The 27676-nt window shown below is 40.3% G+C and overlaps 3 protein-coding genes across 5 annotated transcripts; 2 read left to right on the top strand and 1 right to left on the bottom strand.

Moving 5' to 3' along the window:
* The first annotated feature begins 85 nt into the window (after nucleotides 1–85).
* LOC132908300 (TBC1 domain family member 22B) lies at nucleotides 86–4559 on the top strand. Of its 2 annotated transcripts, none has more exons than XM_060962203.1 (8): nucleotides 86–201; nucleotides 982–1155; nucleotides 1270–1829; nucleotides 1903–2033; nucleotides 2123–2377; nucleotides 2470–2719; nucleotides 2812–3035; nucleotides 3120–4559. In XM_060962203.1, the coding sequence occupies exons 2-8, from the start codon at nucleotides 1073–1075 to the stop codon at nucleotides 3258–3260; spliced, it is 1644 nt and encodes a 547-aa protein (XP_060818186.1). In that variant the 5' UTR covers nucleotides 86–201; nucleotides 982–1072; the 3' UTR covers nucleotides 3261–4559. The 2 variants fall into 2 exon arrangements, with proteins under 2 accessions (XP_060818186.1, XP_060818185.1); XM_060962202.1 differs by having other exon boundaries at nucleotides 161–258.
* Nucleotides 3532–23725, bottom strand: LOC132908292 (uncharacterized). The gene is made up of 23 exons (XM_060962177.1): nucleotides 23513–23725; nucleotides 23032–23295; nucleotides 22686–22730; nucleotides 21469–22603; nucleotides 20712–21075; nucleotides 20176–20485; nucleotides 19598–20100; nucleotides 19175–19470; nucleotides 18546–19053; nucleotides 18254–18395; nucleotides 18010–18183; nucleotides 17382–17927; nucleotides 16216–17143; nucleotides 11082–14028; nucleotides 10502–10851; nucleotides 8979–10366; nucleotides 8672–8856; nucleotides 8411–8565; nucleotides 6996–8167; nucleotides 6703–6914; nucleotides 5556–6584; nucleotides 4994–5437; nucleotides 3532–4910 (listed from the first exon to the last, which is right to left on the bottom strand). Exons 2-23 carry the CDS (start codon nucleotides 23117–23119, stop codon nucleotides 4827–4829), a joined length of 13005 nt encoding a protein of 4334 aa, XP_060818160.1. The 5' UTR covers nucleotides 23120–23295; nucleotides 23513–23725; the 3' UTR covers nucleotides 3532–4826.
* Nucleotides 23726–24855: 1130 nt separating this feature from the next.
* Nucleotides 24856–26788, top strand: LOC132908288 (RING finger protein 11). Of its 2 annotated transcripts, XM_060962173.1 has the most exons (3): nucleotides 24856–25442; nucleotides 25758–26148; nucleotides 26370–26788. In XM_060962173.1, exons 1-2 carry the CDS (start codon nucleotides 25311–25313, stop codon nucleotides 26109–26111), a joined length of 486 nt encoding a protein of 161 aa, XP_060818156.1. In that variant the 5' UTR covers nucleotides 24856–25310; the 3' UTR covers nucleotides 26112–26148; nucleotides 26370–26788. The 2 variants fall into 2 exon arrangements, with proteins under 2 accessions (XP_060818156.1, XP_060818155.1); XM_060962172.1 differs by having other exon boundaries at nucleotides 24858–25442; nucleotides 25758–26788.
* The last annotated feature ends 888 nt before the right edge of the window (nucleotides 26789–27676 follow it).

Genomic DNA, 27676 nt, shown 5'->3' with positions numbered 1-27676 from the left:
ATATTTTATCAGACAACAGGTTTTAAAATTATTAGTATAGTCTTAACAAGAAAAGAATATTGTACTTACGTATACAGTATGTGAAAAGGTGATGTAGTGGAACGAATAGTATTGTACATATGCTGATATACCTATGCAAAATTTAATTTAGCCATTTCTTTGATGGCAGCACCAGCAAAGACGTGTCATACGTCAAAAGCAGTGAGTGTATATGCATCAAACAAAATTTTGTATCATATCTTATTTCATGTACATTTGGTAAATTTTTAAAAAGTCATTTAATGTTACATAGTTTATAGTGCACTTGTTTTAACATCTTGATTGAAATGTTGAGTGCACTAAAACAAGAAATCAAAACTAATTTGCTTTATACGTACAGTGTCCCATACTTTAAACCCTAATGATAAATGCTTTTTTAGTTTGTTCATTGTTGACGTAACTACGCTATTGCATAAATATTTTCAGATATAATGATATTATTTCCATTTTTCCTAGTCACTCGCTGCGATCAAAATATTTGTACATTGTAACCTAACCTGTTCATAATTAAAAATAATATGAAGATTTGATGTTACAGTATTTTTGTTTTTCTATATCTTTTAGAGATAGCTTGTTATTATTACTTATAATTTTTAATATAATTTTTATATATATACCAAATAAATGCTTTTTTTTATCCTATATCAAAATAGCTGTATATTATTCTTAACTATTGATATATTTATCATAAGATGAACAATAAGTTGAATAAACTTATGTATTAAAATTTATATAATATAAAGTAACATGAATTAGAAAACAATAACAATTACATAAGTTCACTAATGTCTGTTATTTTTGACGCTTGTATATGAAATGATATGATCTTTGTAATTTTGTATATTCAGTATAACAATGATAATAATCCAAAGACTGTAATAAGACTGTGTAAGACAATGTAACAATAATAACAACAAACACTATCGTCAAAATTTGTTTCAGTAAACCTTTTTAAGGGAATGTGGACTTTGTACCATTTTTTTAATTATTTGGGAAAGGTGACAGGTGCTAGTTAACATAATTTGTAATAATTATGGAAAATCAGAGTCACCAAGGCGAAGCTTATCAAACGTATCAATCTTTTTGGAAAAAGAATACTCGTGCTGTTCCAGGCAGGTATGTATAATAACATTATGCTCCTAATAATGGTAAAAATAAAGTTATAATTAATCTTTAGTATTGATTATTGAGAATAATATAATTTTTTATATTTTACATGCATAATAAAAGACCAAGTCCCAAACAAGATGGTAAGCTTGGTAAAATAGGTAGTACTACACTGATGTCTGGCAGTTCAGTTAATATAATATCTACAAGTGGCGGAGTTATATCAGGAAGTAGTGGAGGCTCTACATCATTTCAAGATTTTCAAGAGAGTGTAGATGATGCTTGGGATTCGGGAGATGATGAGTTTTGCACAGTCTCAGATGTAAAAATATCAAAACGAGTTAGCCAGTCTGCTGCTATCAGTGTCATTAATAGTCATAGGTCAGGAAAAACATGCATAGATTCAGGAACAAATGTAAAATCTACGCATCGCGTTCAAGAAATTATTCCGGAGGAGAAACGGGCGGAAGCTCTCCAAAGATTAGCTGTGCAACCGTTGCATTTGCGAAATGCTAATTTGTCTATGCATTCTCAAGTGAATAACAGTCAACATTCCACAGAAGATGTGGGTGTAAAGTACGGTGCTTCCCCGCAACATAAACCAACGCAATTCCCAGGCAGGCCGCAACCGCTAAGACAAACAACCGCGCCTACTAAATTTTTTGTACCTTCTAAAGAACAAGGTGCTTATGGAACAATTTTTTACATCCATTTATCTTTAATGTATCCTTAGTTTTGATTTGTTAATAATTGTAGATGGGGAAAGTAAAATAGATAAATTTCAGTCCCTTCTGGAAGCTTCTGTATTAAACTTAGACGAACTGAGGCAGTTGTCGTGGTCGGGTATACCTGCAAGACTGCGTTCTGTTACATGGAGGTTATTGTCTGTAAGTAATAAAGGTAAACTGTGTCATATGTTTTATGCATAATGATAAAATTTCGTAAAAAATTTTTAATTTTGTTTTTTGTCATCCAGGAGTATTTACCAGCTAATTTAGAGCGAAGACAACACGTATTAGAACGAAAACGATTGGATTATTGGAATTTAGTGAAACAGTATTACGATACTGAAAGAGATGAAGGATTCCAAGATACATATCGTCAAATACACATTGATATTCCAAGAATGTCACCGCTTATTTCGTTGTTTCAACAAACAACAGTGCAATTTATCTTTGAAAGAATACTCTATATTTGGGCGATTAGACATCCCGCCTCTGGTTATGTTCAAGTATGTTTACGTCCGTTGTTCTACCTTTAATTGTCATCTTCAAATTGTTTTTATTTTTATTTCTTTTCCCCTGCAATTTTCTTTGTTTTTAGGGAATGAATGATCTAGTGACACCTTTCTTCCTCGTGTTCTTACAAGAAGCAGTGCCTGTGTCAGCATGGCAAGATTTAGAAAATTATGATGTTGCATCATTACTAAAAGAACAACGAGATATTATAGAAGCAGATAGCTTTTGGTGTTTGTCCAAGTTTCTCGATGGTATTCAAGATAATTATATCTTTGCTCAATTAGGCATTCAGCACAAAGTAAATCAATTGAAAGAACTGATACAAAGAATCGATGGTTCGTAAATCAGTCCTTTGGAACATTCTGTTTTTCTTTCTTTCCATTGCACCTTGTTTTTGGATAATCAAAGGTGTAATTCATTCTTTTAGTACCTTTACATCAGCATCTACACCAACATGGCGTGGATTATTTACAGTTTTCTTTCCGATGGATGAATAATCTATTAACAAGAGAAATCCCTTTACATTGTACCATTCGACTATGGGACACTTATTTAGCAGAATCTGATCGATTTGCTTCATTTCAACTTTATGTATGCGCCGCGTTTCTTCTTCGTTGGAGACGTCATCTTTTATTGCAGCCTGATTTTCAAGTAAGTTTAGACCATAGCACTAGTGCAAACTATAATTCGATGTAAAGATTTCTCTCAGTTATTAAGTTTACTATTATTGTTTAGGGACTAATGTTAATGCTACAAAACCTGCCTACTCAAAATTGGACAGATTCGGAAATAGGAATATTGGTAGCAGAAGCATACAAATTAAAATTCACATTTGCAGATGCTCCCAATCACTTGCAAGCTCACGATACCAGGTGACCACTTTGTAAAGTGTTTAGATAACGATATAAGAATTGCGGCCACGAACATTGACACAAATGATTTTGTGCTAAATTGATACGCCTGTTTTTATAGTCATCGCTTATATTATATGATATATCGATGACTCTCAGGACCAGTTTAGATTGTTTTCTAATTGATCAAGTTATTAATTTTAAGTCGCTTTGTTCTGTAGTTCAAAAAGGAAGCTCTGTTTTCGTTATGTTTTTCAAAGACTCAAATGGTCTTTACAAATTTTATTACTATATTATATGATATATTTTATTATTATTATTATTATTACCATTTCTATCATTATTACTAATAATATTGTAGCAATTATTTTTAGAGTTACTGGACGATAATCTATGAACAATAAGTTTGCTCGCCATTTCTCAGTTTGTGAAAAATATATTTAGATGCATCCTGAAATATGAAGATGTAATGCGGATCGACCGCCACTCATGGTTCGTGTTACATTTGTATAATATATTTAAAATTATTATATACACCGGTAACAAATAAGCGAAAGATTTTATAAACCAGTTGCAATTATATGACTGCTATTTTACGTAGCGATTACAAGTTTTCTTCTACTCGTATAAATTTTCAGTTTGTGCCCGATTTCATTTAAATAAGTTAGTATATGTAATTTACAATATACAAGACACGTAAAAAAAGTAGCACATGTATTATGATAGTATTTATTTCCATTTCTTTCAGTTTTTCTTACTTCAGAATATCTTTAAAAAGAGAATAGGCTATTGTTCGGAATTTAGAATCTCGTGTCAGGAGATTTCGATGCAGATCTTTGCCATGTTTATGCATTGCCATAATACAAATATTACAGAGAGAGCTTCTATCTTTAAATTATCTGTACGTTATTCTTAGTTATCTATGAACATCTTACAAAATAATTAGAATGTGTGATATTTCGTCCTTGGTCAGTGATTCAATTGACTTTCGAACGAATGACATTGCGTTTATATACACACAAGAGTTTAACAGAACGTAAAAGTATCGAAAGATACTTGTCTGATGATTTGCGTCAGGAAAGACTAATCGAAAATCGTATAAAAAGGAAAAAGGTATAAAAAATGCGTATTTCATAAGATGAATTGTACTCTTAACATATGGCACGTATTATTATTATTTACTCGATGTTGTTATGTTCTTTGTCGATTAAATTTAAAATAGCGTAATGTTTTTTGATTCTTCGATTCCAATTTTTTTATCGAAAACTTGTACACACGAAGCGTGTAGCGTCGTCGATTAATAAACGAGACTGTCTCTTTCTTACTTATGTATCTATATAAATATAATATTCCTTTCAAAGTATCTCGAAATAAAAATCGGACTGAATATTAGTTTATAAATACATGAAATTATTTACTAAACGTATGGTATCATTTATGATATTCTTAAGTTCAGAATACGTCTTGAATACTCATTGTCGAAAGATGTATGGCATATACATTGGTAAAAGTTTTTCGTTTGAGCGAAATTAACAATACCTATAAAATAAGTAAGAAAAAGGAGGGACGCGTGTGCCCATTTAGTGCTTCTTCAGCTGTCATCGATATCGATTTGATCATAATCGATGTTCAGTGGCTGTAGAGACGCCAAAGAATCGTTCAGATTAAACGTTTCCTGTAAAAAAAAAGAAACTTCATTATATTCTTACGTTAATATAAAAACAGAAATACAGATGGAAATGGGAAGAAGAAACTTACGTAATCAACAGAAACTAGAGTTGGATAGATGCAAGGTATACATTCCATACGTGTGACGCCATTATTATCAGCGGTGCATTCGCAGTTTTGGCAAGTATTAGGTTGCGCCGTTAAAGCTACCCTCTTGGAGAAAACACTGGCGAATTTTTTGATCGAAGTCAGCTTATCGAAACGTAATTTGTTACCGCTAAATATCGTTCCATTAATCTCCAGAGACAAAGGCGTGCAATAACCTAACGCACTTTTTGAAAGTTTCACTTGTCTTCGTAGGTCGATATCACCGATCAACGTTCTGGAATCTTTTTTCGTATACGATTTCGTCGCGTCCAGACCGTAGAAGATCTTATTCAGTCTCTCTTTTTCGAATTCGAAATCACCATCCATCAATATGTGAAGCGTAATATCGTGTTCCAATAATACTTCGTGTACCACCGCGTAGTCAAGCTAAGAAAGGAAATTTATTTAAAAAAATTAAGGAAACCGATTGATCGAACGATTCGAATCGAGTTGTAGTTCTGAAAAGCACAGGTGCCATTCGGAAGAATATCGTCGAATCACTTACCGTCTGATTTTCCGGCTCGCAGTGCGAGCATGGCATTAAGATGAAAGTTTTTGATACGCCGGTTCTAAACACGAGTTTCGAGGCAAACGCGATTGCCGCGAAAATATCGCCGCTTCCATCGCCGATTGGCACGTGATCAAAGTAATCGACAAATCGCGCCACGTTCTTAGTAAAGATTTGTCCATCGAAGACGACGCTTCTCGGATGATCAAACACTCCGTTCGCTCCAAAGGTAACCAGAGACCATCGATTATCCGTCAGACCTTGATCGTTGAGTTCCTTGTTCAATTGAGTGACTAACTGTTCGATGCTACGATTTTCTTTCACACCGTGGTTACATTCTTTCCCTTCGACGATAAACACTACGTCGGTCGAGCTTGGTACTCGATCACCTTCTAATTGAATGAATTGGCCTTCCGCGACTTGACTACCGTCTATCATACTGCAACTACTACATACGTCCGGTATTCTGAGATACGTGTCATGGAACATACAAATCTGCATGTAGGATAACGCCACGGTGCAGGCTTCCGATCTGCTCTCGCTCGCATAACATATTTTTGAATATTCTTCCGGCTCTATTACGTGGAAGCAGCTAAGGAATTCGGAACTTTTGTTCACGAACAAATCATTACAGAATTCTATGACCGCCGAATCCATTTCTGATTTTGTTCTTAGATCGGAATTATTTGTCGGACACTTATCTTCGGTTTCATGTTCGATCGACCAACTTTCGGCAAATACCCTCACGTTTCTCGTTACTATACCATTCGATGCTATGGTATCGTCCATTGGCTCGTAGTTCATCGTTCCGAGAATACCGGCGGTTTTGCCGTGATACCAACCGGATAATTCTAATGTACACAGATTGAATTTCAAATTGCATTCGAGTCGGAACTGATTTTGCTTGCGTTCCACGGTAACCACGCTTTCTGCCTGATAGACATATGTCGTTCCATTTTCGAGTTCGATCGGAAGCACGAGATTGCTCGCTGTACTCGACGATTGTCCGGAGATGAGTTTGATACTCTGCGCAAAGGTAAATGTATCATTAATCGATTGCTATCTCACAAGGGGAAAAAATTTGAGCGTATCGCTAATTGTTGCTATTGTTCTTATTATTATTATTATTGTTATCGTTACTAACATCGTTGAAGAAGTTGAGTTCCAGAGCATCCTTTCCAAGTAACACAATAATCTTGTGCGTAACTCGATCGGATTGTTGCTGATACTCAAGCAGAATGGCAAAGGTGTCATGCACGAAATCGCGTGCTAACAGGTACGTACAAGAACCGACGAACTCTATGTGTCTTCCATCGAAGGTAATAAAGTCTTGCAAACCAACGATCATTGCTTGCGCTGAAATTAGACGGATTGAAATTAGATGGCCGCGAAATGAACAAAATGAAAGAGACACAAAAGACTCAATCATGTGATTACCTCTGAACGGTGGAAGCCAATTAGACGGATCCATGTACGGTCTGTACCGGTATAAACTCCAGAAAGTCACGTCTGAGGACGCGAAATAGGAACTTGCGTCAGAAATGGCTCTGATTTCAGGTATCTCGTGAAATTCTGGCGTTTGATTGAACGAGTGCCAAGACATGGGAAGCTTTTGCTCCAAACACATCAAGCCCTGTCTAGGATCGAAGATGAATTTCGTTTTGGCTACCCGGTATCTACTTTCAGCCTGGAGAGCTGTCTGACTTATATCGATTAATTTCAAGTGAATCAATCGTATGGCACTTTCTATTTTCGCTTGTATCTCGAAGTAATCGTAAGCATAGCACACCCTATCGTACACTTGTTGCATCTTCTCTAAAGCGTAACGTATAGACGGTAATTTTTGTAATTCTTTTAGCTCGCTCACGATCTCGTCGACGATGTCCTTCAGTTCTTTTCCAAATGGTACGAAGGTGAAGTATCTATCTTTCAAGAATTGTATTATCAAACTCGAGTATTTGCGAATGTTGGTGATGATATCGTTGCCTTTGATGTCTCGGTAAAACTTGTCGATATCCTGAGTGAAATTGGAGAAATGATCGAAATAAGGAGAAGAAATGAGGTCGTTTCTTCGATCGTACAGGAAGTCGAGGAATTCTTTGCTCGTCTTCCAGACCACAGTTTCCAAATAGTGAATGAAACGAATGAACATCGGCTCTATAAGCAATAAAAATCGGTTCCATTGCTGCGAGATCGACTGAGAAATCTGTCCCCAAAGATTTCCTATGTACTTGATGAACGACACGTGAAGATCTTTCATAAACTTGTCGTATTTTTCGAGCAGCTGATCGATCGTGCTCGCCACTTGAGAAATCATGTCACCCCTTAGAATCGCTGCAGTGATTTCGGGGATTTTGTTTAACGCGTTCTTTATCGTTTCAATGATCCAGAGTAACGAGTTCCTGATCGCTTCCCCAGATTCGCCCATTATTTCCCATATTTCGTTCAGGATATTTGGCAGGGATTCTATGTGACTTCGCAACGATAGCTCATCTATTATATATCCTCCGTAAAGAACGATATCTTTGATGTAAAAATCGTTTGCGTTGTAAGAATCATTTAAATAGTTCTTCAACTCCTCTAGGTCTGTCTGAACTTCCTTCAGATTGCTACAACATAAACAAGCGATGACATGACTATGACTATCGTGGCTATCGTTTGAATTTTATAATTACAAATTGTAATTTTATAATTACAGAACATCTCGTCAAGAATAAGTGTCTAAATACTTCTAAGCGATAATATACATAAAATAGATTTTGCTATTTTAGTGGTAATTTATACAAATATAAATTTACATGGATATCCGCAGTCTATTGATACTAAACAGTAAAACGATGAAAGTTACTCACTTCCAGTCATCGATAAATTCTCGAAGATCTAATTGAGCGTCATCCCAAACGTCCGAAATTACGTTCACGGTTTCGATTTTAATATATTGTTTCCAATAATATATATCGTTGTTTATACCATCGTATGCATCCATTGCCGTATTTTTCAAAAGAGCCTAAAATTAAGAGCACATGTATTTATTTTCTTTCTTCGTCTTCTAACTCGTCTATTTTGGAGTGAAATTTGAACGAGAAAGGATAGTGTGAGAAATGGTTGCGTACAATAATATCGGCCTTGAGCTCGGGTCTCCAGCGCAGGGTGGAAGTAATCAATCGGGAATGATTGAGCTTTAAGTAGAAAGAGACGTCTGACACGGTAAAATCTTCCTCATAAGTTCTCCAAATATCGAACACAGCATTCCGTGCGTCAGGAATTCTACCATACATTCGTAAACTCTCCACGGCATCTATTAAAGAATTTTTATTAAATTTGTTAAATTCATTAAAATAAGTTCACATTAGAAAGAAGCAAGATTCAAATCCAAATAATTATTGAAACAATGTTTCTCTTTTTAGCTCGTGCGCTAACCTGGAGTGTAGTTGACCATCATCCACGTCAATTTTTCAGTCGGATCGAGAAAGAAGTAACCAGTAGCATTTAGATTCGGTGTATTTATTACACTACCGTTCAGAACGTATTTGCGGTCAAACGGATAATACCGAGCGTTTAAAAACTTGATCGCATCGTTATACTCTCGCCGGTAAAATATCTCGTTGCGAATGAGATCCAATTGTGCGTTTAGTTTTCCAGTATCTCGGGTTATGAATCCACGTTTGTAATGTCCGTTGTTCGTCATTCCGAACAGCTTGCTATTCTCTTCGTATACGAATCCTTGAGCACCTAGATCGAATCTCGTGCTCGGATGCTTACCCACTACTTGGTAAGAATATTTTTTAGAAATCGGTGGCTCGCTTTCGTTTCTAAACGACGCTGAAAACTCTAACCACTTGTTCGGATCGATAGAGTAATTAGCGACGAGAAGAATATTCATGGAGTCTCTGGGATTGCTATGTTTTACTTCGCCCATCAGAGCGGCTTGTTTCAGGAAACTCGGATGAATCAAAGCGAAGGTTGCTCGGTGATGCATGCCAGTCTTATCCTCCGAAGAAAGTTTCGTCCAGTTGAACAATGCTCCTATGGTTCTAGGTTTGGTGGTTTTTTGATCCCAAGCGAGTTTCACCGCAGACCTCAACTCTTCGCTGCTGATCCAGTAAGAGCCGTCGAGGCTGAAATTTCTACGAGGATAAGAGACGTTGAGAACTAAGAATTGATTATCCACTTCCTCGGTGGTTTTGTTCAAAATGTTGATACTGTAAGAGGCCCAAACGTCGTCGCCCAAACTGAGCCAGCTGGTTTGCTCGAATTCGCCTGGTAATACTTGATAATCTGTCTTCAATTGCACGGTCTTGTTCAAATGTATCGCCTTCAAATGGATATCCTGTCCCGTGTGCGACGTTTTAATCCTAGATTCGCCGACTACGTTGAACGCCGTCTTGTTATCCAATCGGTACAAATTAACTTGTTTAAATTCGACAGTCGGATAATTGGTCCCTTCGTTTCCTGCGCTGTACTCGAATTGGTTTATGTAAAGAATACCTATCGGCTTGTATACGTTCTCAATCGTGATTTGAGTGTGATCTTTCTCGAAGCCAGCTCTCGACTCGCTCTTTGAATTATATTGACCGTGAAGAACTTCCTGACCGTTGTACGTCAGCTTGGAGTAACCGCTGGTCATTTGCGGTCGTTTCTTGTAACCATAAGTCAAGTGGCCGATGTGACGCGTATTCAGAGGAACTTCAGCGTGCAGAATTCCTTCCAGATCCGAATTCAATTTCTCGCTCCGGTAATTGTAATCTGAATCCACGATCGCGGTGTTTTGTGGCCAGTAAAACTTCACGTATCTTTTATTCCGTTGCCTGCAACAGTTACCATTCGTTGTACTAACCCAGACGTACCTTCGACGTAACTTAATTGAAAAGAAACCTATGACCTACTATGTGTAAAGACGAAGACATAGATCCGTGAACTCATAAATGAAGCGATTTACTTACAAAGTAGTGAGAACTGTGAACTGACATCCCAACGACGAGATGTTCGCCATAGGTAAGATGGTGTTGATGGTTCCGTTCACGTTCTCCAGACTTTCGAACGATACATTTGCCGAAGCCAATCGCGTGTTAGCTGGATAATAAACTTCAGCGTCTATGGAGCCTTGCGTAGCGCCGTAATCAAGCAAGAGAACTAACGTTTCTTGTTGCTGAAACTTTGGAGTGTACAGCGAGTATTTCAGTTTGAACTCTTTGTCGATGCTTATGTTCACGAGATTATTCACGGATTGAACTGGTAGCGTTCCCCAGGAGCCGCGAAGATGTCCGTTGATGTCTTTCTCGTCCATGTGTATCTGTGGTAAAACCGAAATGAATTTTTCATTTTACAGACTGTTTCGCTTGTCCCGTATTCGTTAATATGTTCGTAGTCTTGCCGATAGAAAAAATTACGTCAGGGCAAAGTTAGTCGATTCGAAACGATGAAGAGATTTGCAACGTGTGTCTAGGTTCTCGACGGTAATAAATATTGAAATGGAATCTAAATATTTAAGAATACAACATAAAAAAATGTGAAAAGACAAACCGAGCCATCGGAAGCGTAGTTAGTTTTCGCACGCAGACTGTTGTACCCGATCACGTAAGATACATCCTTGTAGCCTCCGTTGGCGTGATAGCTAATAAGAAGACGATGATCATCGTTATCAGGAGGTGGTAGCCTAACGGTGAACAGTCCGTCGATGTTCTCATGGTTGTGGAATCCAATAGTAGCGTTCGCCGCGAATTTCCATTTTTCACGATCCACGTCCAAATCGAAACCTACGTCAACGTTTTTGAACGCTTGACGAGGATTCTTGAAGAATAGCCGGGTATCGACAAGCCTGTTGTCAAGATCGGTTGGTCCTTCGTATCCGATCAAAACCCTTCCGAACATGTCTGCCATGTAGATCAACTTCCATTGAAGAATCGCATATCGAGTGTACTCGTTCAGCCAACCATTTGCTCGAATATCACCGCTATTGTTGGACATCAGCATGCTTCCGGTAAGAGTGACGTTGCGAACATCCGGTAACGGTGTTTCCGCATGAACATACAGCGTCGTGTTGCCGTTCACTTGAACGTTCATAAACGTGACAAATTCCACCTGACCTTTCACGATCGATATTTCGTCAAAATTTCCACGCGCTCTCACATCCCAGTTCAAAGGGTTAACGAAATTCGCGTCCAACGATCCGTTTATCGGGTGACCGATCAACGCAGCGTTTAATCCATACTTCTCCTTCTTCAGTTTCAGAACTAAACTGTCGTTTCGACCGATTTCCACTTCCTTTGGCTGGATCGTTACCTCTACAGCGTGCAAAGAGCCATTCTGCGTCAGCTCGATGGTACCGAAAACGGTAGACACCTTTGAAGTCATGTGATTTCGTAACTCGCCGTTCAATTTGTGTACGGAATCGCTTTCTTTCATCGTGTTGCCGTGAAACTGGAGATGCGGTTTCCCGTTCGAGGCAGGCGTATAGAACTCAGACTCGATCGTGTCACCGCTATAGTTGCCCAATAGTCTGTATTGTCGGTCGAGTAGTTTCGCTAAAACTTCTAGATTCGCGGTACCGTTGTTCGTGATCGTGTTTGGATGATACGAGACATGGACTTTGATGTTCTTTAACGACTCTATCCAAGAATTGAAGAGAACGAAAGCTTTAACTTCATCTTTCGTCGCGTGCCAGCTCGACAGGAAGGAAAGTCCGACAGGTTCGACAACGTTACAACTTATCTGCGCGTACCGTTTCTCCACGGTAAATTCTCGTTTCGCGGTAATAGTAGATTTCGGTATCTTCAGCAATGGTGTATCGACCTTGATAACGATCAACGTGTCCATCAACGATTCTTTCGTTTCCAGAAGTGCGTTCACATCGATGGTACTGTCCGGTGCACGAACACTGAACTTAGGCCTGTAAAGGCTGCCGGAGACGCGCAGGCTGCCGTTAATGTTAACGAATTTCAGAGACTCTATCGGAGTTTTTATGTTCAACTCTAGCACTTGCTCTTCGCTTTCTCGATAGGTGTAAATAGCGAGTACTCCGGTTTCGTACCAAGTCACATTCTTTTTAACTTCCACGGTCGCTTCCATCCTGTAGATGAGTTTTTCTAGGTCCACGATAAACGCATTCGAGCAAACGACCTCATTGACGAAACCGAACGGAACGACCAAGTTCAATTTGTTCCGCATGTTGAAAAGATCCTCCATCCAAAATGTATCGTGCAACAGGATTTTCTTGTCGCCGAAACTGCTCAGAACAGCGGCGACCTTGTAAGTCGGTCCTTCGTTGTCTATATCTAGTTCTCCTACGATAGGTTCGATAATTATAAGACACAATTCGAATTCACCGTGCCAATGAAGGCTACTTTGCTCCTCGTAATCCTCGAACTGATCCAGCTCGTCTTTCTCCATGTTATCCTCGTTCTCTGTCAACTCCCCGCTACCGTCGTTCTTCGCTTCCTCGATGTTCGTCTGGTTACCCGTGATAATAATCGGTATAGTAATCGGCGCAGGTTTCGGACCGGCTTTAGCTCTGACACCGATTTTCACGTCTGCGTATTTTTTGTCAGACATTCTTATGGTGAATTCCGTATCGATGTCGACAGACTCGTTCTTATCGCGTGCTACGATTAACTTGGCAACGATTCCGTTCTCCTCGAAACCTTCGACAGGCGTAAACAGTACGTAACTGTAATGAAAATCAGTAATATTGCGATAATGCCAAATACCCTGGAAGCCAGCGAGTATACGGTTGTAGCCAACACGGAAGTCAGCCTCGCGATTGTTCAACTTAGCGACCAAAAGTAGCCTGTGAAGTACTTCCAATGGCGTGGCGAGTGACAGTCGAACGTTGAAGTTGTAAATCGGCGTGGTGAACTGACAGAGTATCTCGAAACCGATAACATTAGTTGGAGTGGTCACTTCCGCGACGATGTGTCTATTGCTTTCCGACAGACCGAATCTTCCACGAACCAAAGAAAATTTTTCTAACGGAGTGGTAACGTTGAATTCCACCATGGATTCCTTCAAACGATGAAGATCGCCGATCAGTTTGCCAGTATAGGTTTTCAAATCCAAATCCAAGTTAGCCGCCCCTAAGAATTTCCAGTTTGGTAACACTTGCAGTTGACATCTCATGTCGCTCACTTTGTAGCGAGTCACCGGCGACTCGAGATGCAGATTACCGGTTAGATTGAAAACGTCATCGGACTTCTTGTCCAAGTGCCAAATACTCCAAGCATTGATCACCTTATCCGGGTGATATTTAACTAGCAAACGAGTGTCCGCGGTTTCCCAACCGATGACCTTGTGAGTAACATTGACGGTGGTCGACAAAATGTCATGAATGGAGCTACTTATTCCACAGTTGGCTCTCCATTCTTTAAAGTTATCCTGCTCTTCCGTACTGCCGTCCAATTCCGCCATCAATCGTTGCGAATCCTTCCAGTGAACATTACCGTTCAATTTTATCTTGTTTCGTTCCTGCTCGTACCTGTAATCCAATTCGAACGAACGAATTATACGTTACTCTGTTAGACTTATGTGTCGGGTTAACATTATGATTAGGGGCCGTAACGACCGTAGCCTCCTTCTGCGAGCTAGTTATGCTGCGGAAGGAGGCAGCGGAGCGGGCGAGGGAGCGGGATTCCCATCCCGAGAGGATCGGCCGACGAGGACGCAGCGGTGCTCGTGGACGCGTCTACACGGGGAGCGCGAGGGCCACCGCGACCTCCGACGGGGGTTGAAATTAGGTGCTGGACTCTCCAGCACCCGGGGGCCACCACGCAGTTCGGTTGGGGATCCGGACGGCCCCCGGGAGGGAACGCGACGTGACATGACAGCACACCGCGTCATTTGCGGACAGAATGTAGTGCGCGGGGGGCCCGGTGTGTCGCCTCGGCGGTTCCCGGGCACCCCTCGATCGCAAGAGGGACGGTCATCGTGGAGGTTTTGGTCGGTTGGAGTCCGACATTACCACGTCGCTCTTCCCCCTAGAAGCGGCGGGTGTCCGTGCGGATTTCCTCCACGGAAAAAAAGGGCGTGTAACGAATCTTCATCTGGATTAGACATTGTTATTACGCGATAGAGAAGATATTTGCTAGTACAAATATGATTATTACAGAATTTGACAAGTAACCGTGGTAATTAGGTACTCGAGATACTAATGACAATGATCTTAGGTTCAATAACGAATCCGGGATAACAAATATACTTTCTTCCAAAGTCTAAGTCGGACTCTTTGCTAAAAACGTGAAATATCCACTGATCGTGAAGACGTTGTTTTAGTCGCTGATGAGGTCGCACGAGAATGTTCCTCTCCGTCACAGTGATGCTGCAGAGGAAAACTATGATCGGGTGTGTCTCAGGGCACGAGATCATCGGATTCGTCGAGGACAACCCTCGTTCGGAAAGCGAGGGAAATGGACGTTGCTGTTAATTGGTTAATTTCTATGTTGGTGATCAGAGAAAGATGCTAGCCGCCCTTGAGAGAAAGTTGCTAGCGGGAAGCGTTGTTCCTGAGAAAAGCAGATTTCCCGTATCTTCCCGTAGTAGGTGATAGATTTAGAGATTGTTAGGATAAAGGCTGCTCGTCCGTTCGAAGGACCTTAGTTAACTAAATCCTGAGATTTATAGCGGGTCCTCAGACTAGCTGAACGTGTACTGCGGAGATGCATCGACATCTGGTAATCATTTTGCCCAAAGAATAGAGTCTATGTGTGGCGAACCACGGGGCAGAAACCATTGGAATGTTTACTGCCGCTACAACTATTCTCTTTAAGGAGAGCTATACAATTACTCTATATCTCTATTAGGTAAAAACGTTCATCCCATGACCGCGGCTACGTTCGGCGACTAGTTGTCGCCTCGAGCGCAAGCTCATTATCGCAAATCTCGGACAATTATAATCGGGTTAACTTGTAAAGATTAAAGTGTTGGGGATTTTCCAAAGAATTCTAAAGGGAAGGCCCGGTGTCCTTTCATCTCCGACATATATATTACTTAACACGTTCGTCGCTCAGCGTGATTCGGCCAAGTTTCCTGAGGGGCCCAAGTCCGACCGCTGATACGCAGAACGCAAATAGAGCGACAAGCAGGAATTCATGGTTTATCGCCTTCGATTCATTGTAAAGAAAAGATTATTTATTCCTGAAATGGAGAAAGCGATAAGCTTTCCAGCTAGAGTATTCCGAGGGATCTCACGGCAGATATCTCGGATCTTTCATTTAGTCGAGAAGCATGCTTGTGAGACGTACATCGGTGATTTTTTCCTCCTCAAAATGTTCGGTAAACAGCGTGAAAATATATTTGAAAATGAGGAGAGTAGCGACGACGAAGTCTACAACTACTGTTCGAAATGCCCAAAATCACCCCAAACGTGTTTGGAATGTTTTAACGAATACCATACGATATAGGATAATGTAATATATTATCCAGAATATAAATTAATAAAAAGTATGGTATAATGCGTTTTTAATATTTTTATGTTGTATATCCTATTATTTAATTAACTCGAACAAGAAGAGCGTCACCATCCTTTGGTGACGGGGTTCCCATGGAAATATACCCGTCGCATAGATATGTGCGACGTGGTGACGAACGTGTTAAATAAAATATTTGAGAAACGAATCGAGAAATGAAAGATAATTCAAAGATAACCGAAAGAATTCTCGTTACTTGCCTGACGCCTAAGGCCGTTTTCCTCCAATTTTCAAATGGCATGAGCAACCGAGTGTCCAGGCTGATGGACTTTATCCACGGTTTTACGTTATATTCCGTCGCGATGTACAATTTTATCGATTCTTCTGGATTCCAATCGATCGCAGCATCCACGGTGTAATTGTAATATCCCCGCGCGGTCACGTGGCAGGAGCAGGCTAGTAAGCGACCAGGATAGGTCAGGGTGACCATTGTGCTAATATTTCGTTCGGTTAATTGTTCCTCCGCGCTCGAAAGAGCGGGCAATTGAGCCGTATGACGATCTAATGAGAAAAACAACGCTAGCTTCAACGCAGGATCTCGATTTGCGTCCCATTTCACTTCCGCCCCGAATCTCTTTTCATTTTCCTCGTTCATGCTAATAAACGCTAAATGAACGTCTCGCCATTTATCCAAGTGTATCTGCATTCGAATCTCTCGTTGCGTGTCGACTTCTGTCATCACCGAATACACGTTTCCTTTGTATCTTCCTTCCACGTACGATATAATGTTTGTCGGCGATGCTACCGTGTGATTTAAGATGAAAGCGTATCTATCCTGATCCAGCTGCTCTACGTGCAGAGCGACTCTAACGTCGCTGTAATTTCGATACACCTTGCAATTCACCAGGAAGTCGTTGACGAAACTCGGTGATTTCAAAATCAGCTTCAAGCTGTGACTAAATACGGTCGCCACGGATCTGTCCGAGTAGGTGCCACGTGCTGTTATGTTGTGCCCGCTGAACCAAGTCCCAGCAAGATCCAAGTCGTACGTTCGCTTCATTCTCTCTGTGATTCGTACGTTGACCAGCATCGAATTAAAGTTCGGGATCGTCAAGTTTACGCGGCTCTCCATGATGAACGCCAAACCGCGAGGCATTATCAAGTTCACTATTAGGTTAATCTCTTTTCCTAAACACAAAGAAATTGAAATTAGAAGATGACATAAGGATTTTATCCTGCGTCAGGAATCGAATTATCGTATACGAGGCTGAATCAATATCGAAAGAATCACAACTGGAAATGGTTGAATTTTACGTTGGAAGAACATCGGAGAAGGATTTCAGGGCTAGGGATGAGAAATTTCGTTCGACCATTGGTCTCTAGAACGCTTTTTCCCCGACATCGTGCGTTTAATAAATATTCTAACCTGGAGCGTATCTTATCAACAAGTCCGTCTTCGATTCCGGTCCCATAGCATAGTGAATAATCCCAACTTTGATGTCCAAGTTCTGAATGGGTTTTGTTATGGCGAACAACGCGTTTACTTTCGTATCTTGATTTTGAAAATACATTTTCGAATAAAAGATGCTCAATAACGCTGTAAGCTTGTGACGATCGTCCTTAAGATGTGGACTCGAATTCACTTCCGCGCGTAACTCCAACTGACCGAGCGCTTGTTTATACGATCCTTTGATCTCCGTGTTCAATTGAGGATACGCGCTAGATTGTAACTTTAAATCGACCGTTTTATGCGTCACAGGTTTCAACGAACGATTGTAAGCTGACAGCTCGAATATAAGACTTTCCTTCTTGGGCATCTTTTGTATCTGATACTCCAATTGGAAGGCGCTGGTCAAGCTCACGTTTCTTCGAACGATGTATCCCGTGAATTTACTCCATACCCTTTTCGTTTGGAAAGTCAGGTCTATATCGCACTGAGAAACGTTGCTTTTCCAAACGTTTCGGATTTTACCTTTAATAAAATCGAACCTCTGATTAAACAAATCGAATTAAAGTAATTGATGATAGGCGAATCGAATGAAATCGAGTTAAACCTGAAAGAGCCGCAACCCGTTCGTTGTTCACGATCAGATGCATTTGTGGGTTGAACGTGTATCCATAGGGAAACTTTTTGATCGCGTAACCTAAGCTTGCGTCCAAGTGTTTGGTACCATTTATGTCGAAACCAATGTCCACGAACGTCTCGTTTTCCGTGCTTTTGTATGTACCTGAAAGGAACGAAGTTAATCCTCGAACGTCGATGAGTCTACTCGTAGTTTTGCTAACGTATGAACTCACCTTCCGCCACCAGAGAATTGCCAGCAGATTTTAACAAAACCGTTACGTTGTGAGTCTTCGTATCGAAGGCTACCATCGCGCTTAGCTCTCTATTAACCAACGATCCAGGTGTATCGAACGCGACTCTAAAAATATTTCTCTCCTAAAATGAGACAAACGAAAATACTGGATACTAATGTACGCTACGTCTCTCATAATTACAAAATCATCGTACAATTTTTTATTCTTATACAGATACGAAGTAGGCGTAAATTTAACGGTTTTTGTAAAACGAAAATAAAGGAGACGATACCATTGTCTTCTCCCACGTGTACTTCAGCAAGTAGTTCTTGGCGGTCGGATCAGCTTTGATCAAAGAGATCTTGAAAAGCGTAGGTCCGTTCAAAACGAAGTAAGGAGCGTTCGGATCTTTCGTTGCGTTGGACAGCTGATAATTAACGCACATCTTTAAACCCATCAATCTATCGAGCGCGGCCCAAGTGCAGCTCGTGTTGCTAATCACATTTTTCGGGATTGGTATCAAAGCTCGATCGTTGCTACTTTGGTCGGCGATTAAAATACCTAGTGGCTTTTCCACTAATTCGGCGCCGTTGCCTCTTGTTAAAAGGATGTCCGTGCCAACGGAAAATACCTCCATTTGTTTATTCGGCAGGCCCAAACTCAATTTGACCGACTGTACTCCTTTTATCTCCAGATGGATTTGAACTGCTCCGGAGGAGTACACGTTCGTTCGTAATTTAGTTCCAGCAGTCTTATAAAAGGCGTCTACGGTCATGCTACCGATCAAGTCGGCGCTCATGCTGTTCATACATATAGATATTAGTTTCATACATCATAATTTCATAATGCCGAAGAAAAAAGAAAGCAACAGGAGAAATAAAACGAGGAAGCTGAGAAGAGAGACGACGCGTTTAATTATACCTAGGTGCAATATTGCTGATGAGTTCGATCTCTTTCTTAGAAATCCTCTTGGTGTCCAATAACCCTGACATTTTGAAATTGCAAGCCGCAGAGCCAGCAAAATCCAAGCGTACAGGCAGCCCTGATGTCATCGGAGCCACATAAGTGGAATCCAAGAACATTATTGCATTTTCGTAGCGAATCTCCTTTCCAGAAGCGATTTCATTAAACTTCTCCCATGGATTAATGCGCGTTAAGGCTTCTCTAATTTCACGATCGCTATTATACGTAGAATATTTCAAGTCGCTTCCAAAGACCTGCGAACGAAGAGAAAAATCATCGTTTCGTACAACGCGCAAATAGACGAATAACGAACATCGAAATAACATTTATAGGAATTCATCGCTACGCGGGATCGTTGACTGGTCACGTTCTCTGTCTCACCTTATAACTAAAGCTGATTCTGGGTTCGTTGAAATTATTCTCGATAACATTCGGCAGCCTTTTCACGCGTTTCCAGTAGTCTTCTTCTTGTTCCGGAGCTGCCCTGAAGTTTCTGAATAAATGTTTGAAGAATCCCGACACCTTCTCGTTACTATACGGTCCATTAGGACCGAAGAACTTCTCCGCATAATATTCGAAGCCTTCGAGCCTGGTGGTTATTTCAAAAACGTTCACAGATTCGCCGAACAGGTCGAAGGTCAAGTTGAACGTAGCGGTTCTAGGTATATACGATTTAGGAGAAAAAATTAAATTTCCTTGGTAATTTCCACCGAAATTGTATTCCTCCGAGAAAAAGGATCCGTCGTAGTTTCGCGAGAATTTTCTTCTGTCTTTGTTGAACTTGTCGTCGAGGTCGCGATCCGTCAGAAGACTTTGAACTTCGATCCTGGTTGGCGAAGCGGAATTATAGAGATTGGTCAAGTGGCTCCAAACGAAGGTGCCGACTGTGAACGAAGTTTGGAAAAGTTAAATCCGATTCTATTTCAGACGAAGATCATAGAAGAGAATTCGACAGGTACCTTGGTTGATTTCTTCCGATTTTAACGTGTGCTTGATTGTCTTAACGACGTTGTAATCGGGGCAGCGCATCACTTGCAGATAAGACGCGATACGTAATTCCGTATCCAAGCTAAAGTTCCGGTAGTAGTTTAGAAAGTAGAGATCTCGCGTTTTCTCGCAAGACGGCATTCTACGATGAGCGTCGATACTCGCTACGCGAACCTCCGTGGATAAAAATCCTCCTACGTCATCTATGCATTCTTTCAATAGTTTCGATAGCTTCTCGGTTTCCAAGCCCATGTTCCCGATCGCTTTTAACGCCTCTAATGTCTGTAAAAGCAAGGCACAATTAGGCAACGCCGATCACTTCGCAGCATCTTTCAAATTTCCGCTCATGGATCAGTCGATCCAAAATCTTTGTTTCAGCTTAAAATTTTTGAACGAGCAAAACACTCGAGGACCAAATTGATAATTTACAGATTCTAACGTATTCTAGTAATTTTTACAAAGATTAAAGGGTCGAACAACTCACTCAAGGGTAAAATACTTAACGTACCTCTTTGGTCGTAGAAAGCGAATGCGTTCGAGGTGCACATCCCTTTTCGATCTTTTGCTCGAGGTATGAAAGGAATCGTGTCACCTGTTCGACATTGGTACAACTTATGTCGTGAGTGGAACAGAAGCCATAAATGGTCGTGGAGTAGCTCAAAATGAACTGAGTCTCTGGAATTTGTTGATGAAAATCGAGAAGGGGTGACAGAGCCCTGATAGTATCTCGATTTGGCCGAGGAACTAAAGCAAACGCGATGACCCACTTATCGATCGTTGAATGATTGACGTATCGTTTTATTATCAGATCCTTCATTACGTTCAAGGCTGCGTTACTGCCAATGAATGGCAACGAGTCGACAATGTGTTTCCTGTGAAATTAATAAAGAATAAATTCGTGTATCCCGAGGAATCTTGGATCATGTGCCTTATTCCTCCAAATGGGATCGGTAACCAATCGAAGTGAAACTTGGTATCGTGGAAACATACGATGACTTTGAAACACGAGTACAGTCTATTGCAACAAACTAATTTACATACAATTTTTGACTTAATTCAGCTTTGCTTTCACGTACAGGGAACGATGCCTCGCGTATAGGGATTTGCATCATTCGAACGTACGAATCCTCGAAACTGAGATTTCATATTTCAAGTTCACGTTTCAAGTTTCTTCCCATAATACGTAACAGATTTCATCTCGATCGGTGTCCTTCGGAAGTACAATCTCGCATTCGATCTTTCCTTTTAAATGTAACGCTACTCACTTGCCAGTTTTGCAAATACCGTGGGCTCTGACGAATAATTGCGACAAGGACGAGTAATCGAGAAGTCGCGCCGACTGTATGAACGCAGTGAATGTCTCGGGAAATCGTTGCTGCAACTCATCCGTACTCACTCCTAGTCTACACATTATCTTCAGCAAATCTCTGGCGCTCCTCAACTCGCCGTGAATGGTCCTAGGTGTTTTCGAGTAATCGTACAACAAATTGGTTCTTCTCGCGCGACTGTGTCTGTCCTTTTCATATTTTTCCTGTTCCTCTTCGTCTTCCTCTTGGTCGGCCCCGTAATTGTCGCTTTGTTCGTACTCGTTGCCGTAACTATAATCGTCTTTCAATTCTTTGAGCAATCGAAGGGTAGTCGTCGATTCGGTTCTCGCGCCTGTGCTACCACTCGACAGCGGCACCAGCATATGAAACTCGTTGCACACGATCTTCTCGTAGATGTTGTGATCGATCGTTAGCTCGCAATCGCTTCGGGACTCGAGAAGAGGATGACGAGGACGGTGAGCGTCCGATCGGGGACTCTTGTAAGCGTTTGAACGAATAACAGAGAAATGTTTTGGCCCGTGCATGCAGTTTGACAGATTCTTCGTTTTCTTCACGACCAGACTGGTCTGTCTCGCCTCGTGGAATCGATAACTCGTCTCACAGATGCCGTTCACGTCCAACTCTTCCGCGCGATAATCCACGTCAAATCTGTGCATGCTGTTTTGCAGCGTAGACAACACGCCTCTCTTCAAGTTCAAGGCCCAGACTGGGTCGCGTTTGTCCGGACATAGCTCGTCTATACGACCATCGTCGTACACGAACTTCAACGCGAAACGTTCCAGGTTCTTCTTGAACTCCGAGCCGGCACGGTCAGGAAATTCTGCGTTGTATTTCCGAGGATCGTGACTCAGGCTTACGTTGTGAAATTTCAAGCTTGCCTCGCAAGGGTCGTTGAAGCGAATCACCAAATCCGCATCCAATCGTAAGGTGGACTCGTTCGCAAGGAAATCCGATGACGGCAGCGTCGAAAACGACGTCGACGATACATTGCCCAGATTCGTGCTCACGTCTACCGAATATCTGTACCAGTACGACACGTTCTCTTCGTATTTGAATTTCTTCGTCGCTGACACTGTAAACATCGATCGACATCGATTATTCGCCTCTTCCCTTTCGCTATACGGCTACAAGAGCTTTCGAATAGTATCAATTACCTTTGCATTTCGCTCGGCCACACAACGTAGGATCTTTGACGAATTCTGTAACGAGAGTTTCGTGATCAAATTAATCCACGCTTCGTTTCGTGATTCTTAGAAATACGTTCTATGCTTTTCACGCTACTGATAACGGTGGCCACCGATACCCGCGAATCGAGTACTCGACGTAAATTCTTGGAAGGAAACGTTAAACAATAAGCGGCACCGATAACCAGCCGACGAAAAAAAATTGACGCGAAACCGATAAACTATTCTATAAATGAATTTCATTCTGTTCGAGTTTGATCTTACGTCGATCGAAAATCGTCGGTTGATCTTTCGATTGCTGAGAACTTGGATTTACCTGACTGCGCTGTATCGAGAACGAAACAGATCGCAGCAAGAAGAAAAATAGTAGCGCGTCCCCGCGATCGTTCCTCCTTCCAAATCATATTGCTGGTTACGATAATAGGGCTGAATATCTGCTTATTTCATCTATACGCTCGCTCCTTCATCCCCTTGCGTTCCTCGTGGATAGACTTCTTGCAGCTTTTAAATTGAACGAGATGACCCGCGGTTTAGCACTAGCACACCTCTGACCGGAACACGATCAGATACTCGAACCCTCCTGCAACATTTCGATCTCGTTACCTCTCTCCTTCTCTCTCTTTCTCTCTCTCTCTCTTCCTCCCTCCCCCTCTCTTTCTCCTTCCCTCTTTTTCTAACTGGTCCATCGCCTTTTGAACTTTGCTTTGTACACGAAACGATTTAAAGGATTCGATCGGAGACTAGAGAAACGATAGAGATTTAAGACACTACGTGAAAGAATATAATGTAGCTCGTACCGTGTCCAAGTTATCGAAAGATTGCGTTAAGAAATCACTGATCGAGGGGAATGATCGCACTAAGAAGAGGATTGGGGTGCAAAACAGGCCGCGGTCGTACACGCTTGATGGGAAGCACGGGTACACGATAGATCGGTTAAGTAAGTGCTTCCTGCCCCGACTATGTTCGCTGACCGAATGGCCAACGACATCGAATCAACTACGACGCTGCTACTCTTTTCAGGGGGGAGAGGATCAGTATCAAAGGTCTTCTTGCTTTTCGTGCTTGTTGGAGGTTACAGGTCATAACTAGATAAGATAACAACAAAAATGATCATTCTCGGCCACCTAAGATTTTTACATTAAGTTGTAATAATATAGTTCATACTCTGATCACTGACCATACGTACTTGCAGTATATTTTCTTTCTATTTCGTTCAGAAACATTAACAAAGTATCAGCACGTTTAATACGTTAACGATACTTTTCGTTACGATTACATCGTTGCTTTTCTCTTGCTGTTTTTTCAAATTTAACGTGCCCCCTCGAAATAGATTCGGTTTGACGAGCCGTTCCATTTTATAAAATTATCGATCAACGCATCGACGCCGCTCTGTTATCGTCGTTGGAGTCTAATCAAAGATTTCATAATGAAGAGCAAAGAAATCGTATTTGCTGAAACGAATGCTTATTTGGTATAGTTTTAAATATTACATATTCCCGCAATATCATCGAAAGAAACGAAGATCCACGAATCGTTCAAGATCAATAGGACAAAGTCAGAGAGGTCAGAAGTACGTAATAAAGTGCATAGTATGATAAATTCTCGTATAAACATCGAGAGTTTTCGCAACTTCCGCGTTCTTCTTTAAATTGGAGGAATATCGATATAACGTCAATTTACACAGAAAATGTCGCGAATAAAGAAACAGTAATAAAAATAAACGAAAATAAATGAACAGTATCAATCAAATAGCATTTGTACATATGTGTTTGATCTCACGCTAACCGTACGCGGGAACGTACCACAGTCATTCTACCGATAAATTATGTCTTCAAATTCATTATTCGCGTTTACCGATCCATTCTTATTGTAATAACCCCATCTTTTAAAAGTATTTTGAAAAATGGGAAACAAATCGAATGGAAAAGCATGTTTATCGACATTTTTCGTGAATCGTTTCGAATCCAAAAATTTAAATTAAAGGCACAATGTAAACACGCTGTTTCACGATATGTCGGTGTTGGCTTCGAACCAATCGCACGTTAGTTGCCGAGTGTCTTTTGAACGGAACGTACGTAATCTTGTGCAGATTCTTTGTATCGCACGGAATCGTTTTTCGGTGATTGGAGGTTGGAAAATGCGACACGGTTGTAACGACGAATCACAGCGAGGTATTTTCTACGCAGTAAGATGAAAGCGGTGGTGTGTACTAAACGTTTGAAGAACGTCGCGTGGGGGATGTGAAAAGTGTTTTTTTCACAACCTGTGACTAACTGGCCCGTTTTTTTTTTCTCGTCACGTTTCATTGGATACGTCGGGCGCTCAGCTGTGGTACGGGTATGTGACGGCTGAAGATGTTTTGATAGTAAAGATTCGTACGCGAAATTTTCAACCGAGACACGAAGTGTCTTCCGTTCGAAGGCCGAAACAGGCTTTGTTCAGTGTATCGGCGGAAAAACAAGCAATTTATGATGGGGACAAGTTTCGGAATATCCCACGTCGAAGTTATCGCGATCGTTTAATCACGACGTTGGGATTAACGAACCGAACCACGTTGCCCGAGAAACGCAAAGCTAGAGCTGACGTTCCTTCAAAATGGGGAATTGTTTGAAACGCGCTGGAAGCGGTCACCAGGATAATACCACTTTGCTCAGTAACAATACTGATCCTCCTACGTTAACTAGCGGTTCTTTGCAAGAAGGCCTTGGACCTCCAATACCTAACAATGTAATTTCATTTCTTCCTATACTTCGACCAACCGTGATTCCACTATCCGAATGGTGTTTATCGTCGTATTAATCCTAACTACAGTGTCTCTACTCCATTTCTTTGATTTCATTTGTGTATTTTTAACGATGAAAATATTTTTTGTAAAAATGGTATCAAGATGTACGAACGATTATAATAATAATCTATTTTTGTCAAATAAGACGACGATATCCAGCTAAGTTTTTGTTTCTCAAGAAGTTAATAAGATATATCAATGCTAAAAAAATTTGCTTAGTATACTCTAATGAAACTTACTAACGCTTGATTCTGTAGGAGGCAGTTACCTTTTCCTATGCACCAGTTTTCACAAGGGAACTTCATCTTCAACAAATTGGCATCGGTGTTAATCTAGGACCAGGTAGCGAAGAAGAACAACAAGTTAGAATAGCAAAGCGCATTGGGCTTATCCAACACTTGCCTATGAGAGAATACGATGGAACTAAAAAAGGAGAATGCGTGATATGTATGATGGAGCTTCAAGTGGGAGAGGAAGTGCGTTATTTACCCTGTATGCACACTTATCATGCTGTATGTATCGACGACTGGTTGCTACGTTCCTTGACTTGTCCATCGTGCATGGAACCAGTAGATGCAGCACTGATTAGTTCGTACCATCCAACCACTTAACACTATGAAGATGGGAAATGGAATAAATAGCTAATCGGTAATCAAACAATATTATTGCTGAACAGAAAAATTGAAAGAAGAACCATTAATTTTATTACCACGTATAATGGCTTCTAATTAGCAAAGGGACCTTTTCTTGTTAATGATCGATCGTATTTGCCATTGTATCCACCATACCTGCTCGTATGCTAAGTAATAATAATACTTGTATTATAAAAAGTTTCAAATGTCTTCTACATAGGTCATTCCCTCTTACAGGGTAATGTTCTACACATGGATCATTGATAAGAAGTAAAGTGTATTTACGATCAGAAAGCAATCGCCATAGTTGTTAATTTTCTGCTAAATCTAAAGAATAGCTTTTCTTTCGTATGGCTGCAAAAGATACACTATCTAATGCTCGAATTTATGGAGCAACCGAAGATGTGAGATCTTGTTAAAAATACTTTTGGTTGAAGGGAGTAGCATCTACTTGACGTTGGTGATTTTGTCGAGTAGTTATAGCCAATTGTATGCATTGTGAATATCATAAGTAATATTATGTATCACAAAAAAATATCGTACTATGTATATTTTCAACCATATTTACGATGGTTTCATGTTTCCAAATACTAAAAACCTATTTTCGGAATATATCTTGTGGCATATAAAGTTAATCTTATTGTTTTTAAATATAATGCCTCTTATTTCAATGTGACCTGGCCTTAGATTGTGAATAATCTTTCTTCTGAAAATAGTACATATTGTAATCGAAGAAATTGTAAAACAAAGGTATTGGTATTCCATGTCTCTTATTTATATTCCGAATTACTTCACACAAGGAAATGGACTGGTTGGATTTTATATTTATATTAGTATCTATCGAATATCATTTATATGTCCTTTTTATATACACATAGTTACACTGCATTCAAGTTATTTAAAAGTTTAGGTTTATTAACCCTAATGGCCTTATCGGCAAAATTTTTATACGACCGTAACGACCATTATACGTATTGTTACGTTGGTGCTTTCGTCATAAGCAGTAGCAACGCAATTATCAAAGTCTCATTCAATGAAGTAATTAAACACGTCTTACTTGAATACTTTTCCGTTGCGTTTTCTTACTAGTAGTAACAATAATCGTGTATCGCAGTAGGTATCTACGTATAAGAAACTCATTCTTTATTTTTATAAAAGTATTCATAAAAAATATACAATTTGGGAGATTTTGTTGAATAGCATTATAAAATTCAAAATACAATTTCGATTTCAAACGGAGGAACGTAGTTCGTATAACAGTTTAAACTCAATCTATTCCAGTTCGATATAATCGTAACTTAAACAAAAGGCTGCACGATTTAACTTAGATTTCTACGTGGACTTAAAGCCAATAAATAAAATTTTCTTAAGAATAAAAAAACTGCAACAGTTATGATGGTTTTTCAACCCATAACGTTAATAGAAATTGGACGAATCGGTCGATTTCATACATAGAATATAAATGTATATATTCTTTTAAGAGTACATATGCGTACATATAGTATATATACATACGTTTCCTACTTGGACGAAAATATTTTAAT

Source organism: Bombus pascuorum, chromosome 6 (assembly GCF_905332965.1).
Source record: "Bombus pascuorum chromosome 6, iyBomPasc1.1, whole genome shotgun sequence".
NCBI classification, from domain to species: Eukaryota; Metazoa; Arthropoda; class Insecta; order Hymenoptera; family Apidae; genus Bombus; species Bombus pascuorum.
This window is presented reverse-complemented; position numbering and strand designations above follow the sequence as displayed.

Bases quoted from the DNA above. Each gene is read 5' to 3' on its own strand.
- LOC132908292 (XM_060962177.1), bottom strand. From the start codon at position 23,119: ATGATTTGGAAGGAGGAACGATCGCGGGGACGCGCTACTATTTTTCTT. The intron at 10,852-11,081 runs GTTTGTCTTTTC...GTTTTACCACAG, and splicing joins ACTACGCTTCCGATGGCTCG to ATACACATGGACGAGAAAGA. The intron at 8,857-8,978 runs GTTAGCGCACGA...ATTCTTTAATAG, and splicing joins GATGGTCAACTACACTCCAG to ATGCCGTGGAGAGTTTACGA.
- LOC132908288 (XM_060962173.1), top strand. From the start codon at position 25,311: ATGGGGAATTGTTTGAAACGCGCTGGAAGCGGTCACCAGGATAATACC. The intron at 25,443-25,757 runs GTAATTTCATTT...TTGATTCTGTAG, and splicing joins GACCTCCAATACCTAACAAT to GAGGCAGTTACCTTTTCCTA.
- LOC132908300 (XM_060962203.1), top strand. From the start codon at position 1,073: ATGGAAAATCAGAGTCACCAAGGCGAAGCTTATCAAACGTATCAATCT. The intron at 1,830-1,902 runs GTGCTTATGGAA...TAATAATTGTAG, and splicing joins TGTACCTTCTAAAGAACAAG to ATGGGGAAAGTAAAATAGAT. The intron at 2,378-2,469 runs GTATGTTTACGT...CTTTGTTTTTAG, and splicing joins CCGCCTCTGGTTATGTTCAA to GGAATGAATGATCTAGTGAC.